At 35.1% G+C, this 19,775-nt stretch overlaps 1 protein-coding gene across 1 annotated transcript; it reads left to right on the top strand.

Annotated features, from left to right (window-relative positions):
- Positions 1 to 784: 784 nt before the first annotated feature.
- LOC124542169 lies at positions 785 to 17,287 on the top strand. The gene is made up of 9 exons (XM_047120104.1): positions 785 to 1,069; positions 6,196 to 6,407; positions 8,062 to 8,297; positions 8,963 to 9,323; positions 10,099 to 10,307; positions 11,799 to 12,242; positions 13,659 to 14,144; positions 15,042 to 15,515; positions 16,280 to 17,287. The coding sequence occupies exons 1-9, from the start codon at positions 975 to 977 to the stop codon at positions 16,445 to 16,447; spliced, it is 2,685 nt and encodes an 894-aa protein (XP_046976060.1). The 5' UTR covers positions 785 to 974; the 3' UTR covers positions 16,448 to 17,287.
- Positions 17,288 to 19,775: the final 2,488 nt, after the last annotated feature.

Below are 19,775 nucleotides of genomic sequence, written 5' to 3'. Positions count from 1 at the left end.
GAAAATAATACTGAATTTATACAAAAATCAATAAATAAAAATGCATTTTTTCAAACGTTTGTCACGTGACACAAAACGCTCCTGATTGGCCGGGCTTATGATGAAGTCACTTTGTTGTAAACCTTGCTTTTCTATTATATGCACCACAGATTAAAATACAGCAAAGTGACGTCACCGACCCCAGTGCAGCGCCATATTGTCCAAGTAGCGCTTTCGCGCGTTATTTAAATATGGAATTATTAATATGATATTTTTCGGCAAATATGTACTAGAAATAAAAAAATCAACTTTTACTGGGTTCCTTAACCTCTACTAAATAATATAAAATGGATTTTAAAAACCACTCAAATAGCCTATTAAGCTTGCAATAAGATGAGTACTTTCAGGTCATATGTTATAACGTATTGTCACAGTATGTGCCAATTAATGTACATCTTTAAACATAAATCTTCTAAAAATAATTTATTATTCTGTTATTTTTTTTTCTTTTAATTTCTCTATGCCTCCATGGGTTTTATAGCCGTTTGTAAATGATTAGATTGTTCAATGACATACTTAAACTTCAAATAATAATTTAAAAAAAAATGTTAACTACCTCCGACTAATCTGTTAAAAATTAGAATAATAAATACGATCATGACTATCGCTATTTTTGATATTGGTGAAAAAAAATAATTATGATTATCCAGTTTTATAACCAAAAGGTACGATTTATTTCATATTTGTAATTGTAAAAGCCGTGATAATTATGGTAACACCATTAAAGATGGGGATTTCCTTTGTTACCTGTTGTGTTTTGCTTTAGACTTTATGTATGGTGTTTGTTTTATGAATGAAGATTTTCAATTTTATGATGGATTCAGTTATTAAAAGATATCATTAATTTTAATTGAATATTTATGTAGTTCTCGCTTCAAACTTGGACGCGATAGTGGTCAATACCTTTTCATTGTTATTTCCGTTTGTAAATAGACATGGTGTTTTATCTAATCAAAGTATTGTTTGAATTCTTATTTTACATTATATTGTTTTCAAGACCAGAGCACCGGAATGATACTTCGAATGTGAAGTAAGTTGTTTTTTTTTTAATATTGCTTGTAATTTTTTTTAAATTGCTTACAAATAAATCAATAATAAAAAATTGTTATTTATAAGCCAGTGTGAATATATCGTTTATTAATTTTAATTATATTTATAAATAGTTTTTTTTTTAATTCTTTGGGAATTATATTTTATACAATAAGGTAATTTATTTAAAAAAAAAAAAAACGTATTTCAAACTTGCACTAGTGTTCAAATTAGAACATAAATAAGTTTTATTAATTAATTAATTAAATTTGAAATAAAAAAAATATATTTTAATACAAATCGACCATTCCCGATTGTCTTAAAAAAAAAAAAACATTAAAAATGATGCAAATAATTATATCTTACTTGACATATTAGAGTTTTAAAGTTAACAATCCTCTTTTTAAGTAATTAATAATTTTACTATTTAATCTGCAATAAAGTTCAAAGCCTGTTTTAATATTGGGAAACGACAATAATCCTATTGGTCAAGATCGAACCTGTATTTTATACAATGCTATGCAGCCCTTAGCCTGTTAATAGTTATATTGATGATATTTTACTTCTATTTTATCTATTTAACTCTAATCACAGAAATATTACCTGTTGTGCAATCTTACTTACAATATTACCTTCAATAGTAACGAGATTATCTCGACACAATATTCTTTTGCTGATGATTTGATTGGTAGTTTAATAGGGAAATGCAACTTATATTTGTTGCTACCATTACTTTCCTGATTTGTTAGGTAACTATTTTTAATTTATAATTAGATATTTATATACTTAATGTAAATAGAATACTTTTAAATTTACAAAGTAATACTATGGTATTTCCAACATTTTAGATTATTAATATAAATAGTACCTGCGCATTTGAGTTTTACTTAGGGCCACCTGATGGTAAGTGGTCACCATCACCCATAGACAATGAAGCTGTCAGAAATATTAACTATTCCTTACATTGTCAATGTACCACCAACCTTGGGAACTAAGATGTCATGTCCCTTGTGCCTGTAGTTACGCTGGCTCACTCACCCTTTAAAACGGAACACAACAATACTGAATACTGTTATTTGGCAGTAGAATAACTGATGAGTGGGTGGTATCTGCCCTACCACCAAGTGAGCTATAAACCTTTTTTAAAAATGCTTAATTTATATGAATAGAAGCATTGCCAAGATTCAATACATATTAAAGATTTATGTGATGGTAAAGCCCCTATGTAGTGTAATTAAACATAATGAAGTAAATTCAATAGCTCCTGCTATATTAATAATATGCAATTATAATGTGATATAAATTATGATATATAATAATAATAGAATCAAATGTCCTAAAACCGTATTGAAGGCTAAGGTTACTCTCGTAACAGTAGCTTGAGATAAGCTTACAGACTCAATTTAATACTGAAAGTGTAATAGTAGAAGATTCTTTGTAAACTGATAACACTACAAGCATTTTATAAGTATAATGATGACACATGCAATGAACATATCTTTCAATTATTGCATAATGTATTTAATGGCATGTTGTATGTATGTACAGAGCAAGAAAATCTTCGACAGTGTTCAAATAGATTCCTTTATCAAGTATTAAGCCCTTTAAACATTTTGAATCTAACCTTCAAATCGTTACGACGCAATATATCATTCTCGATCGGTAAAGCAGATTATCGCTCATACTGTGCATGCAAAAATAGATCTTAATGGGACGAACCTTTTCTAACCCGACTGTACAATGTAGAGTAATTATAAGTGCCAACCACTTATCTATGTATAGTAGGACACAATTTAGATGTATCATCGGAAAATGCAATGGAATGAAATTAAAACCGATTACTGCCGATTTACACAACCAATAGAAATAGCTCCCTATCGCGCCACTCGACGCTATTCGTTGCTATAGATTCCCGCGTCAGTTCAACCCGAGACAGCGAGTGCGTGTAAATCGACGCGACAAATTGACGAATATATTAGGTCGTATGATATTACAAGTTATTACGTTTGTGCAAAGATCCATTTTGCTTGAGAAATAAATATTGATAAATTGGTATAGCATACTCAATTCGGATGTGATCGGTTTTACGAATTTTGCCGATGCGACATCTAAGTTGTGTCGTACTATAATAATATAATACAATATTAAAACCTCTTCTATAACACGACGTAGCTTCTGATATTAGTTGTATTTATATTTTATTAGTAATTTATTTATTGATTACAAAATAAACGTCTTATTTATTTGAATCATCATTACATAGTATAAAACAAAGTTACTTACCACCTGTCCCTATCTATGCCTAGATCTTTAAAATTACGCAACGGATTTTGATGCGGTTTTTTTTAATAGATAGAGTTATTCTAGAGGAAGGTAATTCTGTATAATACGTGGACAATACAGCAAAGAAACAGTGATAATATTAGAAGTTTCTAATGTGATGTCGTAAATATACAAATTGTGTATATTTAGTATATATATATATATTAAAAATACGGAGTTATGCTACGGTACATCCTCGCTCGGAGTGGAAAAAGTTACGCAGGCGCGAGAATTCTTCGACAAGGTCTTTCAGCAGAGGCGTCTTGGTTCCGGAACATCCCACGCCCACCATGCCTTAGAGGAGAGGAGGTCTTAGCCCAGCCGATCATGTACTTGCTTATACTTTACGTTACCTTTTATTTATTATCTACTAGCGACCAGCCCTGACTTCGCACGTGTGCAATTCTGATACTAAACATTCTACCCCCTATGTCCCTGCGTTTTAAATCTGTATATTTTTATATATTCGAAAATATTAATTTAAATTATGTTATATAATAACAGAGTCGAGATGGCTCAGTGGTAAGAACGCGTGCATCTTAACCGATGATTGTGGGTTCAAACCCAGGCAAGCACCGCTGATTCATGTGCTTAATTTGTCTTTATAATTCATCTCGTGCTCAGCGGTGAAGGAAAAAACATCGTGAGGTAACCTGCATGTGACAAATTTCATAGAAATTCTGCCACATGTGTATTCCACCAACCCGCATTGGAACAGCGTGTATGTTCCAAACCTTCTCCTCAAAGGGAGAGGAGGCCTTTAGCCCAGCAGTGGGAATTTACAGGCTGTTGTTGTTGTTATATAATATCATGCTGTAACAGGGAGTTGCGATATTTTTATTTTTGTAATTATTTTAAAGAACTCCATATAGGATTGACTACCAGTATGTTAAAAATCTAAAACACTGTAATGTTTTGCAAAAAATGCGGTTTCAAAATGTCAATTTAAATTTTAGTTCGAAAACGGATTTATATTTCGTATGACGTCACTGCTGTCTGTCACTGACCCACTGATGGTGCTTGTCCTCAATGGCTTTCATACTTATGCATTTATTCTCGACGTTTGGGATACTATTTGTAAAAATTTAAAACGGACTATCCATACTCCGAAAAAAATAGCTTTTACTGTCATCATCAGCCCGTACCCGTCCACTGCTGGACATAGGCCTCTCCAAGTGCACGCCACTGTGGTCTTTCTCCGGCTACTCGCATCCAGCTCCTGCCTGCCGCCTTGCGTATATCGTCACTCCACCGTGCCTGAGGACGTCCTACACTACGTTTGCCGAGAAGCGGTATCCACTCTAGAACGCGTTTTCCGCAACGGTTGTCGGTTCTGCGACAAATATGACCAGCCCACTGCCACTTCACCTTACTAATCCGGTAGGCTATGTCGATGACTTTGGTTCTTTAACGGATCACCTCATTTCTGAAGCGATACCTCAGAGAAACGCCGAGCATAGCCCTTTCATAGCACGCTGAGTGACTAAAGATTCGACGTAACTTCCCAAACGCTGCCCAACCCAGCTGAATTCTTCTATTCACCTCGTCCTCAAGGTTGTTTCTACCTAATCGCAAAGTCTGCCCGAGGTAGACATATTTTGAACAACTTCGAGGACGGTACCATGTATCGTAGTCGGTTTCGGTAGAACATGTTCATTGAACATGACCTTGGTTTTGTCCAAGTTCATCCATAGTCCAATACGCATAGAAGAATCAGCTAGCTCGTTCAGCATTTGTTGTAGGTCCTGCACTGCACACTGTTTTTGCCACAATGACGATGTCGTCTGCGAATCTCAAGTGAGAGATGTATTCGCCATTGATGTTGATGCCACGTCCTTTCCAGTTCAGCGTCTTGAACATATCCTCTATTGCGTTAATGAACAAAACAGCCCAGATTTCAACCGAATCAAAGGCCTTCTCATAGTCCACGAATGTAAGACACAGGGTCCGATTATACTCAGGGGACTTCTGTAGAATCTGCCGTCTTGTATGGATGTGGTCTATGATGCCGTATCCGGTCCGAAACCCGGCCTGTTCCGGGGGTTAGAATTCGTCGAATCTTCGCGCAAGACGGTTCGTGATCACTCTTGAAAACAGCTTATAGACGTGGCTCAGTAGGGATATGGGACGATAGTTCTTCAGCAGGGTTTTGTCTCCCTTTTTTCTTTTTCTTTTTTCCGGTTTACCTCCTGCTTTTAATAACTCTGTGGTAACGCCGTCCTCTCAATGGGGCTTTTCCATTTTTAAAGCTGTCCAAGAGCAGTCTCGATTTCGCCAATACTGACTTCGGGCAGGATTAACTACGACTATGCTAATCTTAAAAATTTAATTGAGTTAGTTTCCTCAACTGTTCCGATCAATCTCATTCGTGTCTTCTCCGTCCTACGAGACATTGGCGAAATAATCTGTGCCCTGTCGGCAAAACTAAAAGCCATTAAACCAAGAATTGAATTGAGCTTTCGACAGTTGACAATTTGACGCGGGACAGATTGTAATCTAACAGTTTAACTTCGATAGATAACAATCTGTCTCATCAGATTGTAATCTAACGAATTTTATAATCTAACGATGACATGAACACGGTCTATATAAAAAAAAAATCTAGATTTTTTGTCTGGTCTGTTTGTTCTGGCTAATCTCTGGAACGGCTTGACCGATTTTGATGGGACTTTCACTGGCAGATAACTGATATAATGAAGAGTAACTTAGGCTACGATAATTTTTTTTTGTTGAATTCAAACGCGTACAAGGTCGCGGGTACAGCTAGTTATATCTATCCCTGACATGATTATATATTTGTTACAGTAAGCGTGTTACGGATGAAAATGACAAAATGGAGATACCAGAAGTTACGGTTGAATGTAAATATTTACCGAACGACGACGTTTTCACTTACGGAGGCAGCTCGAAGCTCTTCAATAAAGCCTACGAAATAGACGGTTACGTTTTTACCGAGGTACCGTTTAGATATGAAACTATTTTGCAAGAATTCGAGATACAAACAGAGAATACCACAGGTAAGAAAAAATGACCGAATATATATCTATTATACATATAATAAAATTGGAGTGTCTGTAATATTAAAATAGACCTTCTTAACTCAATGCATATACTATACTACATAATGTCTTTATATAAAACAATAGGCTATTTGACAATGCGAAAAATAAATTGTGAATTATTGTAATCAGTGTATATTATGAGTTTAAAAATGGTTATTTATTAACGAAAGTTGAAAATAATACTTAATTTATTCAAAAATCCATATATAAAAATGCATTTTTTCAAACGCTCCTGATTAGCCGGGCTTATGATGAAGTCACTTTCTTGTAAACTTTGCTTTTCTACTATATGTACCACAAATTAAAATACAGGAAAGTGACGTCATCGACCCCATTGCGGCGCCATTTTGTTCAAGTAGCTTTTTTAAATATGGGATTTTAATGTCTATTTAAATATCGAATTTTTAATATGATATTTTTCGGCAAATATGTACTAGAAATAAAAAACACAACTTTTACTGGGTTCCTTAACTTCTACTAAATAATATAAAATGGATTTTAAATACCAATCAAATAGCCTATACAAACCGCTATGTCATTTTTAATCAGAAATATTTTCAAAAATATTTATTTATAACACATGCTGTATAGGGCAACATTCATCTATATTAAATACACAATGTATTTAAGGTATAGTACGACGCAACTTATATGTAGCATCGGCAAAATTCGTGTAACCGATTACTGCCGATTTACAAAACCAATAGAAACAGCTCCCTATCGCGCCATTCGACGCTATTCGTCGCTATAGATTCCCGCGTCAGTTCGACCCGATACAGCGAGTGCGTGTAAAGCGACGCGTCAAATTGACGAATATATTAGGTCGTATGATATTACAAGTTATTACGTTTGTACAAAGATCATATTCACATGAGCAATAAATTTTGATAATTTGGGATAGCGTACTTAAGTCAGATGTGATCGGTTTACGAATTTTGCCGATGTTACATCTAAGTTGCGTAGTACTATACTTATATATTATAATTGGGTACTTAGGTACTGGGTAATTAGGCATTGTATCTCTCGTCATCTCATAAAAAGTAAAGGATTAAAAGTAGGACTTTTTTGAAGAGCATTTTAAGGTTATTATTATATTGGATGTGATCGGTTTTACGAAATTTGCCGATGCTACGTCTGAGTAGTGCCGTACTATAATATAGTCGGTAATCTTGTAAAAATCTTGGTCGTAATGCGACGCCAAGATTGCCAGGTCATCCAAGGTCACGTCACAGAGCCCTACCACCAAGTATGAAGTAGATTTTAATTGAATAAGCTAAATAGAAGTATGGAAGTGGTATCTTTAAAATTAGGCAACGGATTTTGGTGCGATTTTTTTTAATAGATGAAGTGTTTCGACAGGAAGATATTTGTGTATAATACATGTTCAATATAGTAAAGTAACACTGATAATTTTAGAAGTTTCTAATGTGATGTAGTAAATTAATAAATTCTATAATTTTATTCAAACTAATTAATACAAGCATTGCACCAGAAGGATGACGAAGATGGTCGCTAGCTTATAATATCTATTACATTTATGGAAATAGGCTATAATACAAAATAGAACAGATAAAAAATTGAACTGTCAATGTCATTGTTTTTTTTTTAGATAATCGATCCAACGTCCTCCGATTTTCCATCCAAGAGACTCCACATGGAATAATAATAAATTCAAATATACTCGTAACGGAAAACAATTACCACACGATAATAAGCGACCAGGAGAAATGTGTAGTCTGCGATATGCAAGTGGAACTGCCAGGGGAACATATAAAATTGGATACGCATAAAGCTAATTTAGATAAATATAAACCGTTAAATGAATACGACGGAGTTATCAGGAAGGTATGTTTCTTTCTATATTTTTAGGTTTGATGTCTTATTTTTGAAGGTGGTAGAGCTGAGATGGCCCAGTGGTTAGAACGCGTGCATCTTAACCGATTTCGGGTTCAAACCCAGGCAAGCACCCCTATATATATATGTGCATAATTTGTGTTTATAATTCATCTCGTGGAAAGGAAAACATTGTGAGGAAACCTGCATGTGTCTAATTAAATAGAAATTCTGCCACATGTGTATTCCAACACGCATTGGAATATGTTCCAAACCTTCTCATTAAAAGGGTAAGGAGGCCTTAACCAAGGCCTTAACTAGTAGCTCATAATTGAGTTATATAGATAACGGCATTATACCACGGCAAATTTCCACTAAGTAACAATAACAACAATAACAGCCTGTAAATTTCCCACTGCTGGGCTAAGGCCTCCTTTCCCTTTTAACGAGAAGGTTTGGACATATTCCATCACACTGTTCCAATGCGGGTTGGAATACACATGTGGCAGAATTTCGTTGAAATTGGACACACGCAGGTTTCCTCACGATGTTCTCCTTCAACGCCTAGCACGAGATGAATTGAAAACACAGATTAAGCACATGAATATTCAGCGGTGATTGTCGTAATCATCGGTTAGAATCTCGGATCTTATTTATATCAAATGTGTAATTTTCAGATCAACGAGGAATACTATTGCTCTGTATGTAATGTATTATTTAAGAAAACACATGTAGATGAACATTACAACAGCATAAATCACGAAGAAAAAACGCTAAACGCGGTCAATCGGGCATCTGACGTTTTAGATAATATCAATTTAAATAATGAAGTAAACGATCAATTAAATAGATATATTGCTTGTGATGATAATGACACTTGCAACGTGGACTGTGTAACGAGTGACGTTAAAAGTAACGTTACGAATAACGTTATAAGTAACGTTAGTGGAAATATCAGCGATAACAGTAGCGATGGTTCGTCTAGAAAGCTATCTTACGCGTCCATTGCCAAGACTCCGCCTACACCTAAATATATAGGTAAGTTTTATGTACAGTCATAGTAAGAAAACCTTCGTCAGTTTTAAAATTGAACCACTTATTGGAAAAAGGGAATAAATCCAAAAAATAGGAACGAAGATCATAAAAAAAACTTCACAACTTTTTGCTTTCAACTTATGAACTTATAGGACATCAATGATTATTAAGAAAATATCAATCCTGATTTATTCGCCGACAGACCTGCCTTAAATATATAATATTTAGCCCTACTTCTAAAGAATGTAAGAGTGTATAAAAGGGAATATGTCGAAAAGTGGCGTTTATTCCCTTCTTCCAATTGGTGGTTCAATTAATTCCTTTATCAAGTCTTAAACTCTTATTACCTTTTGGATCTAAACATTGAATTATTGCGACGCAATATGTCATTCTCGATCAGTAAAGCAGATCGCTCACACTAGGCCCGCGAAAATAGATCTTAAGGTGACGAACCTTTTCTTACCCCGACTATACTAAAAAGCTGCATATATTATTATGTTTTAATTTAAAATAATTACGTGGACTGGGAAATTTGTCATCTAAGGGTTAGTTTTCATTGCTTATAATAATATAAATGTGAAAGTAACTCTGTCTGTCTGTCGCAGGGCAGTTGCCCCGGGGCCACCACTCCTTCCTACCGATCGTGAGGCCACGGGCACTTGCCCAAAAACCCTATGTGAAAGAGGGGCCTGTCGATACTCCGACAAAGCAAAACGGTTGTCAGATTACCGGAAGTCCTCTGTACAGATCTTCGATTCAAATTGAATTGTCATTTCAGATATAATGTTGCACGGTGAGAAAGTGCAAGTGAAATTTGATTCGTGGCATATGATACTGAGTACGAGACGCAACGAATTCACTTGTATGGCCTGCGTGGGTTTGTACCACATCAGTCAAAAGGCCAAGCACTGTTCGGAACAAACCCACTTGGATAAACTCGGAAAATGTGAAATTGTCATGAAATATCCGAAGCATTTTATTAGAAAGGTTAGTTATATTAAGATTTGCTTTTCTATTTTTGATTATTTCCTATTTAATGTATAATACAAATAAATTGTGGTAGGGCTTTGTGCAAGCCCCTCTGGGATACCCATTCATCAGATATTCTACCGCCAAACAACATTAATTGGTATTGTTGTGTTCCGGTTTGAAGGGTGAGTGAACGATAACTATAGGCACAAGACATAACATCTTAGTTCCTAAGGTTGGTGGCGCATTGGCGATGTAAGGAATGGTTTATATTTCTTACAGCGTCATTGTCTATGCATGATGGTGGACACTTTCCATCACGTGGCCCATATGCTCGTCTGCAAACCTATAGCATAAAAACAAGTTGGTATCCTAAAGAAGGGGCCAGGAGACCCCTTAGTACAGGGCAACCTAGTTTGGGCTGTTTCTCACACAATTGTACTTATTATTAAGACGCATTTTAACTGTAATGTCTACTTTTGGGAGAGAATAAATTATTATTATTATATACTAGCTGTGTCCGCGACCTTGTACGCGTTTGAATTTAACAAACAAATTAAAAAAAAAATATGTTAGTGTAGCCTAAGTTACTCCATATTATATCAGTTATCTGCCAGTGAAAGTCCCGTCGAAATCGGTCCAGCCGTTCCAGAGATTAGCTGGAACAAACAGACAGACAGACCGAGAAAAATTGTAAAATATGTTATTTTGGTATATGTACCGTGTATACATACATATGCATTGAGTAAAAAAGGGTTATTTTAGTATTACAAACAGACGCTCTAATTTTAATATATGTATAGATTTAGCATAGCTATTGAACATTAAACAACTATGACCTGAGCCAAGTCGGCATGCATAAAATTACAGGTTTCTGCAAAAGTATGTAGATTGATTTATTAAATTATTATTATTATTATTTTAATATGATAATATTGTCTTTGTAAAGTACATTATGGAAATGATAACACACGTATTTTATTCAAGTAGGCTATTAAAAGCACTTCAAAAACGTCACATGACTGTTACATGCTTATATAACATACTAGCGACCCGACCCGATTACGCACGGGCATACGTTCTTTTTCATACTTTTACTGATTGTTTATATTTTTTTGTTTCTTTTTTTCGACGTGTTTATCAATTGTCATTCAATTTCAACGCTTACACAAAAACCATACAACAACAGCCTGTAAATTCCCACTGCTGGGCTAAAGGCCTCCTCTCCCTTTGAGGAGAAGGTTTGTAACATATTCCAGCACGCTGTTCCAATGCGGGTTGGTGGAATACACATGTGGCAGAATTTCTATGAAATTTGTCACATGCAGGTTTCCTCACGATGTTTTCCTTCACCGCTGAGCACGAGATGAATTATAAAGACAAATTAAGCACATGATACAGCGGTGCTTGCCTGGGTTTGAACCCGCAATCATCGGTTAAGATGCACGCGTTCTAACCACTGGGCCATCTCTGCACAAAAACCATAATAATAATTATTTTGTTTCACAGATAAATGAAAGATACTATCACTGCGGTAACTGCAACGAATTGCAACTTTGCAGCGACATCGACGATCACATAGATTTCGTCCATTTAAAGAAACAAAGAACAACGAAAAATAACGACGAAACGATTAAAAATAACGTCGTTAAAAATAACGTTATTTCAAGAAACGATACAGTTACAACGAATCAGAACGAGATTTTGAATCAGAATTCATCAATGATTCTATCGTGTTGTTACATTTATATAAATCAATTTTACTGTTTGTTACGGGTTTCACTGATATCGTATAACATGGTTTACAAGCGGCCAAACGATTACTACTGTTTCAAATGTAACTGCGTTTTACCGGAACTTGGTATGAGACGCCATATACACGAGCAAAGTCACATTGAGAAGCTGGCCATTACGCCTTTCGAATCATATTTCGGCGTAAACCTGATAAGATTGGTAAGTCAATTTATTTATAGTATAAAAGTCGTTTCACACTACGCTTATTTGATTTACTTGGTGGTAGGTAGCTTGCCTCGGTAGGTAGCCAGTCTTCAAATATTCTACCGCCAAACAACTAAATCAAAATCAAAATAAACTTTATTCAAGTGGGCTTTTACAAGCACTTTTGAATCGTCATTTAACAATCAAGTGAAGCTACCACCGGTTCGGAAAGTAGATTCTACCGAGAAGAACAGGCAAGAAATTAAGTAGTTAATCTTTTTAACATTTAAAAATACAATCATATTAGTTAAATACAATTATATATAGTAAAGTAACAGCCTGTAAATTTCCCACTGCTGAGATAAAGCCTCCTCTTCCATTAAGGAGAGGGTTTGGAACATATTCCACCACGCTGTTCCAATGCGGGTTAGTGGAATGCACATGTGTCAGAATTTCGATTAAATTAGACACATGCAGGTTTCCTCACGATGTTTTCCTTCACCGCCGAGCACGAGATGAATTATATATACAAATTAAGCACATACGTACAGTAGTGCTTGCCTGGGTTTGAGCCAGCAATCATCCGTTAAGATGCACGCGTTCTAACCACTGGGCCATCTCAGCAATTATATATGTATGTAATGTATCCTGCCTGGAAGTCAATAGGTAAGTATTGCTGTGTTCCGGTTCGAACACGTCACGTGACCAAACGTGACGCTCCTATGCTTGATTGGATGAGCATGCAGTGTTCAAATATAACGTAAAATCAGTTGTCAACATTCGTTGTGACCTCAATTGCACTCTCCATACTATGCGTGAGCAAAATTGCTGTTATACGATTGGTTCCGCTAAGTAACCAATCAGGAAGCAGTATGAGACGAAAGACCTGATTACCTAGTTGACCGCTAATCAGTAAAGCTCCAAACATCGATACTTAGTATTGTTGTATTCCAGTTTCAAGGCTGACCGGGCACAACAGGCACAAGTGATATAACGTCTTCGTTTTCAAGGTCATTGTCAGTCTGCCTGTCTAATACAACAAAACTATGGAAATACAATGAACTGTGTAATGGCTGTCACAGACGATGACTGAGTTTCCGTTGAGTGTGAAACAACAGCCTATAAATTCCCACTGCTGGGCTAAAGGCCTCCTCTCCCTTTGAGGAGAAGGTTTGGAACATATTCCACCACGCTTTTCCAATGCGGGTTGGTGAAATACACATGTGGCAGAATTTCTATGCAATTTGTCACATGCAGGTTTCCTCACGATGTTTTCCTTCACCGCTGAGCACGAGATGAATTATATATACAAATTAAGCACATGAATCAGCGGTGCTATATAACCCGCAATCATCGGTTAAGATGCACGCGTTCTAACCACTGGGCCATCTCGACTCAGTGTGAAAACTCTCTAATATTTTCACTTCTCAGGTCAACCAAAGTGCTCATTGCACGATATGCAATATCATGTTCAACGTTCAACTAATCTCTGCTCATATATACGACCAAATGCATCGGATTTTGTTAAAACAAGCTCTCACTACGCCGTACAACATTCCACCGTCGATAAGCCACCATCAACCAATCGATGCTACGAATCGAGTAGCAATCGAATCGACATCCACGAATAATTCGAAAATGGAATTGCAAAATAAAGAATCCGTTGAAACGAACGATTTGAAAATCGAATCCTATACCGGCGAATTCGTTTATTTGAAATTTAAGAATACATACGCAAAAGTGACGTATAATGCGTATAATAGCTTGTTGTGCGTTGGCGATGGTTCGTGTTATTGTTTTATCTGTTCCCAAATTGTCTTTGGTCTGTTGAAAGATCATATAGAAAGTCCGGAACACGTTCTACGTTTGAAACAATTTAAATTCATCGATAAAAATGCCCAACATTTGCTGAGACAGGCGAGTTTATTTTTTTGTTTTTTTTTTGTTTTATTGATTTAAAATTATTCCGATTATTACAGCCAGTATCAAATTATTTTATACGGCTGGGACAGTAAAATTATACATATGTTTTGATTTCTACATATTCCCAAGATAACATCAAAGCCATTAGAATCGTCATCATTAATTATTTATTTTATTAGTTATTGATGTGAATTTTTTTATCTGTGCTAAATTTGACGGATGATGTCACTTAACATTGACAGCTAAAGTCACTTCAAATGTTTTAAAAATTATGTGACAACGTTACTTTCGTACTTTACATGAGCTAAGTAATCTGTGCCACAAATAAAACCGAAAGAAAAAGTTTCCAATATCTGTTAAATAATCGTGAAAACGACAATTATAAAGATAATAATAAATAAATATTTAACAACATCACATACATTACTCCGATCCTAATGTAAGCAGCTAAAGCACTTGTGTTGTGGAAAATCAGAAGTAACGATACCACAAACACCCAGACCCAAGACGACATAGAAAACTAATGAAATCTACATCGACATGGCTGGTAGACGAACCCGGGGCCTCAGAGTGGCGTACCCATGACAATCGATGTTTTTTTTTATGATATAGGTGGCAAACGAGCAGGAGGCTCACCTGATGGAAAGTGACTACCACCGCCCATGGACATCTGCAACACCAGGGGGCTTGCAGGTGCGTTGCCGGCCTTTCAAAAAGGAGTACGCTCATTTCTTGAAGGTTCTCATGTCGTATCGCTTCGGAAAAACCGCCGGCGAAAGCTGGTTCAACAAAGTGGTTGTGCGAGGCGGAAAATGCCTAAGAAATGCACACACTATTCGACCACGCAGGAGTATTTTTTGTTGTTTTGTTAATAAATCTTTTTAATTCCAGATCAACACAACCTATCACTGCTGTAATTGTAACGTAATGATAACGAAAGATGATCTCTCAGCTCATTTGACGTTTCAACCTTTCCACGAGACGAAAATCGATAAGAGACAAAGAAAAATCGATTTTAAATCGGGCATAAAACAAATCGATATCGAAACGAAAAAGGAATCCCATTATGCATCGAATAACGAATCGAATATCGGAATCGATATTTTGACTCGAATCGATGTTAAGCCGAATAACAATATATATTTGAAGAAGATGAATAAAATTATTATTTATAAATATACAGCGGTGAAAATAAGCTGGGACGCGTGGCAGAGTTTTTATAAAAAAAATGACTGCTACCGATGTTACATGTGTCAAACTGACGTAAAGAATTACGAGATTAGCACACACATATCTAATGACAAGCACATATACCTGATAGAGAATACATTCGAGAGAAACTACTTACCGGACCTCCTTAGAAAGGTTGGATTTTTTTTTTAAATAATTAACCTTAGCCTTATTTTTTTTATGAAAGTAGTAAAGTAACAGCCTGTAAATTTCCCACTGGTGGGATTCGGCTCTTCCATTAAGGAGAGGGTTTGGAACATATTCCACCACGCTGTTCCAATGCGGATTGGAATGCAAATGTGGCAGAATTTCGTTGAAATTAGACACATGCAGGTTTCCTCACGATGTTTTCCTTCACCGCTGAGCATGGGGTGAATTATAAACACAAATTAAGCACATATATATAGTGGTGCTTGCCTGGGTTTAAAACCGCAATCATCGGTTAAGATGCACACATTCTAACCACTGGGCCATCTCGACTCTTGGAAATTGGAGTGTCTGTTTGTAATATTAATATAGTCTTTTTTTACTCAATACATATGTATGTATACACGGTACATATACCAAAATAACATTTTTTACAATTTTTGTCGGTCTGTCTGTCTATCTGTTTGTTTGTTCCGGCTAATCTCTGGAACGGCTGGACCGATTTCGACGGGACTTTCACTGGCAGATGACTGATATAATAGGCTACAACAGTATTTCTTTTTTGTTATATTCAAACGGCTACAAGGTCGCGGGCACAACTAGTATATAATAATAATAATAATAATTTATTTTCTCCCCTTCTTTTAACGGAACCTTCACTGGTAGGTAACTGATATAATAGGGAGTAACTTAGGCTTAATAATATTTTTTTTGTTATAGCTAGGATGTAATATATTGTTATTCTGTTACAGGTCGATGAGAACATTTTAAACTGTCTCACTTGCGGCACGCTCGTATCGAGTAAAGAACACATTATATCAAAACATATAAATGGGAAGAAACATAAGAATATCAAGAGTAGTTTGAAAGTTAATTGTGCCAATATACAAGATTCCAATGAAGACATTTTTAGACTTTAAGAAAAATAATACGTCTAACGTCATTTGATATTTGGCGGGAAAATTTGACAGTTCGAAAGTAAATATTATTTTTATGTGTATCGAATGTATGTATAAATATTTACACGCACACATTTATATTATAATATAATTTTCAATGTAAACTTGTGAAATTATCATATTTAAAAACAAAGACACTGATTATTTACTTCTGTATTCCAAAGATTTTTTAAACGATAATATTTAATCTTAAATAAATTTCTCAATGTTTGTAACGAATATATTTTATTAATATCTTGTGTCAATAGCGCAATTAATGTATGTTCGTAGACTTAGATGAAATGTTCGTTGTATACACGATTATAGTAATTAGGTACAGTACGACACAACTTAGATGTAGCATCGGCAAATTCAATAAAACCGATTCACACAACCAATAGAAACAGCTCCCTATCGCGCCACTCGACGCTATTCGTCGCTATAGATTCCCGCGTCAGTTCGACCCGAGACAGCGAGTGCGTGTAAAGCGACGCGTCGAATTGACGAATATATTAGGTCATACGATATTACAAGTTATTACGTTTGTGTAAAGATCATATTCACATGAGAAATGAATATTGATAATTTGGGATGGCGTACTCAATTCGGATGTGATCGGTTTTACGAATTTTGTCGATGTTACATATTCTTTGTCGTCGTTCGATGAAAATGAAATTAAGTATTAATCATTCCCTATATCAACCCTCCTAGGGAATTAAGATGTTATGTACCTTGTGGCCGTTTCACTGGCTTACACTTCAAACCGGAACACAACAATATAGTCCAGGGAATAATTAAAGGCACAACTTGGGAAATATTAGGGAAAAGTGGGATTTATGGATGAACCTTCCTTTAGTGGAAAAAAGTCCCCATGCACCGGTAAGAAAGTTATCCAGGGTCAAAGGAAGCGACAAATAGTTAGTTCTGGTTATCAAATTCAAACGATTTGGATGAAATTTGATTTCAAACGTTGCAATATTTATTTTTCTCATGAGACGTTTATATTCACATCACCTTTGAGGTAGAGTACAATTAATGTTAAATAATAATTAATAATAAAATACTGAAATCAACTTCCGGTTCGCTAATATTTACAAAAACAGTTTAATAATTATGCACGTAACGCGCTCCCGCCAAAAAGTAAATGAATTTAAAATCCATCTGACAGCTCGACGTATGATGTTCGGAAAGTCGTACTAAATCTTTTTTAAAATATTTATTTTTATTTACAGTATTATTCGTGTATTGCTGGGCTTTATTAGAATAAATCTTTGCCTAAAACTTGCTTTCATTTATGGTTTAATTTAAAACTTTTATTTCTTCATAATCTCCCGCGCTCTTCGTTCTGGCTTTTGTTTTTTTTTTTTTATTCTAACTGAAAAGTTACTTCCTAAATATTTTTAAGTTTATTTGGTGGTAGGTCTATGTGATTTCATCTGAGAAGGTACCCATTCATCAGGTATTCTATTTCCAAACTGTTACACTTACTATTGTTGTGTTATGTTTGAAGGGTGAGTGAGCCAGTGTAAAAGGCATAAGGGATAACATCTTAGTTCCCAAAGTTGATAGCACATTGGCGATGTAAGGAATAGTTAATATTTATTATTATTCATTGTTTAAGGGTGGTAACCACTTACCATTAAGGAACCATATTCCGCCCGCCTTTCTATATAAAAAATATGTAACTAGACGCAACAGCCGGTTCAGAATTCTTACAGAACCGACTAGTAACTTGAGTGACTGAGTAAGGTTTGTGTTGTTTATTTTAATTAAATTGTGATTTGTTTTTAAATTAATTTATACAGTAAAGAATACAAATGCCATAATTAAGTTAAAATAATTATTCCTGTTTTTTAACGATTATTTAAATGTTATTATATTGTAAGATACATAAAGATTAAGTAATTATAGATGTGATAAATATATTGGTCTTTCATTTTTATGTTTTGACTTATTGTTAAATGCAATATAATTTTATTTTATATGCAACAGTTTCAGTTATGGTTACGAAGCTATAGCTTATTCTGTTCAGAGTAAGCTAAAGCTACAGCTATATAGGAATAAAGGTAAACAAATGAATTTCATCGATTCGCTAATAACTATATCGTGTCTACTAAGAGTTTACGATTAATATGTCTCTATTTATAATACAACACTGTACATTTTACTGCTTTACACTATGCTATACACTTTAATGTTACTTCCAAAATTCTGTAAAGATTCGTCGACGTTCAAAACGACAAACGCAACCACAATCCACAGTGAATATCATTGATTGAGATGTATGTACGGACAAATAATTATTCCATGAGAAAATGTGATACTCATAGCATTGGTACAAGGAACAAACACAATCTTGTTACTCCTATTACTCGAATGCATAGAGTCAGTAACTCCTTTGTTGGGCTATGTATATGGTTTTAGAAAGCGTGCAAAATGTTGTTTTTGTTGCCAAATTATTATGGCGAATTATGGCTATTTCATTTGTATAGGAGACAAAAACAACCCGCTGAGTTTCTTTCGCCGGTTCTTCTCAGGTCAGGGTATTTTCTTTTCCGAACCGGTGGTACTGTTTCAAATGACCATCAATAAGAAATGTATGAAGCAATTTGATTTTGATTAATCACGCCTAAAATCATGTGTAAATAATACATTGGTAAATAAGGCATATTATTCAGAACAAGATTATGCAGACGATACAAAAGCGTGGAGCTAATACCTGTTGACTTCCCGGCAGGATATATTATTAGGTTGGGGAAAAAGTCTTTTCGCATATAGTATGTATGAACTTGTAATAAAATCTCTTTGGCTATACCATTTGCATCTGGCTGGTTTTGGTATCATTAAAAAGTTTTAATTTTAAAGAAGGCACTTCCAAATTCAAATTAGGAATTTGTGTGATTTTCATTTGTTTTTGTTGTTGTTAAAATGAGTGAATCTAAAGAAGAAATTCGATACATTTTAAAATTTTACTATAAAAAAGGTAAAAATGCAACTCAAGCCGCGAAAAAAATTTGTGATGTTTATGGACCTAATGCAGTATCTGTGAGAGTAGCGCAAGTTTGGTTTAAGCGTTTTCAAGCCGGAAATTTTGATATCAAAGATGCATCTCGCTCTGGTCGCCCTGTTACGGACAAAATTGATGCCATTTTTGAAAACGTGGAGCAAGATCGGCATATTAGTAGTTACGACGTAGCTGAAGAACTGGCAATTGACCATAAAACGGTTTTGACTCATTTGAATAAAGCTGGGTACACAAAAAAGCTCGATATATGGGTGCCTCATGAACTCACTGAAAGAAACCTAATGA

Source organism: Vanessa cardui, chromosome 30, assembly GCF_905220365.1.
Source record: "Vanessa cardui chromosome 30, ilVanCard2.1, whole genome shotgun sequence".
Classification (NCBI taxonomy): Eukaryota; Metazoa; Arthropoda; class Insecta; order Lepidoptera; family Nymphalidae; genus Vanessa; species Vanessa cardui.
This window is presented reverse-complemented; position numbering and strand designations above follow the sequence as displayed.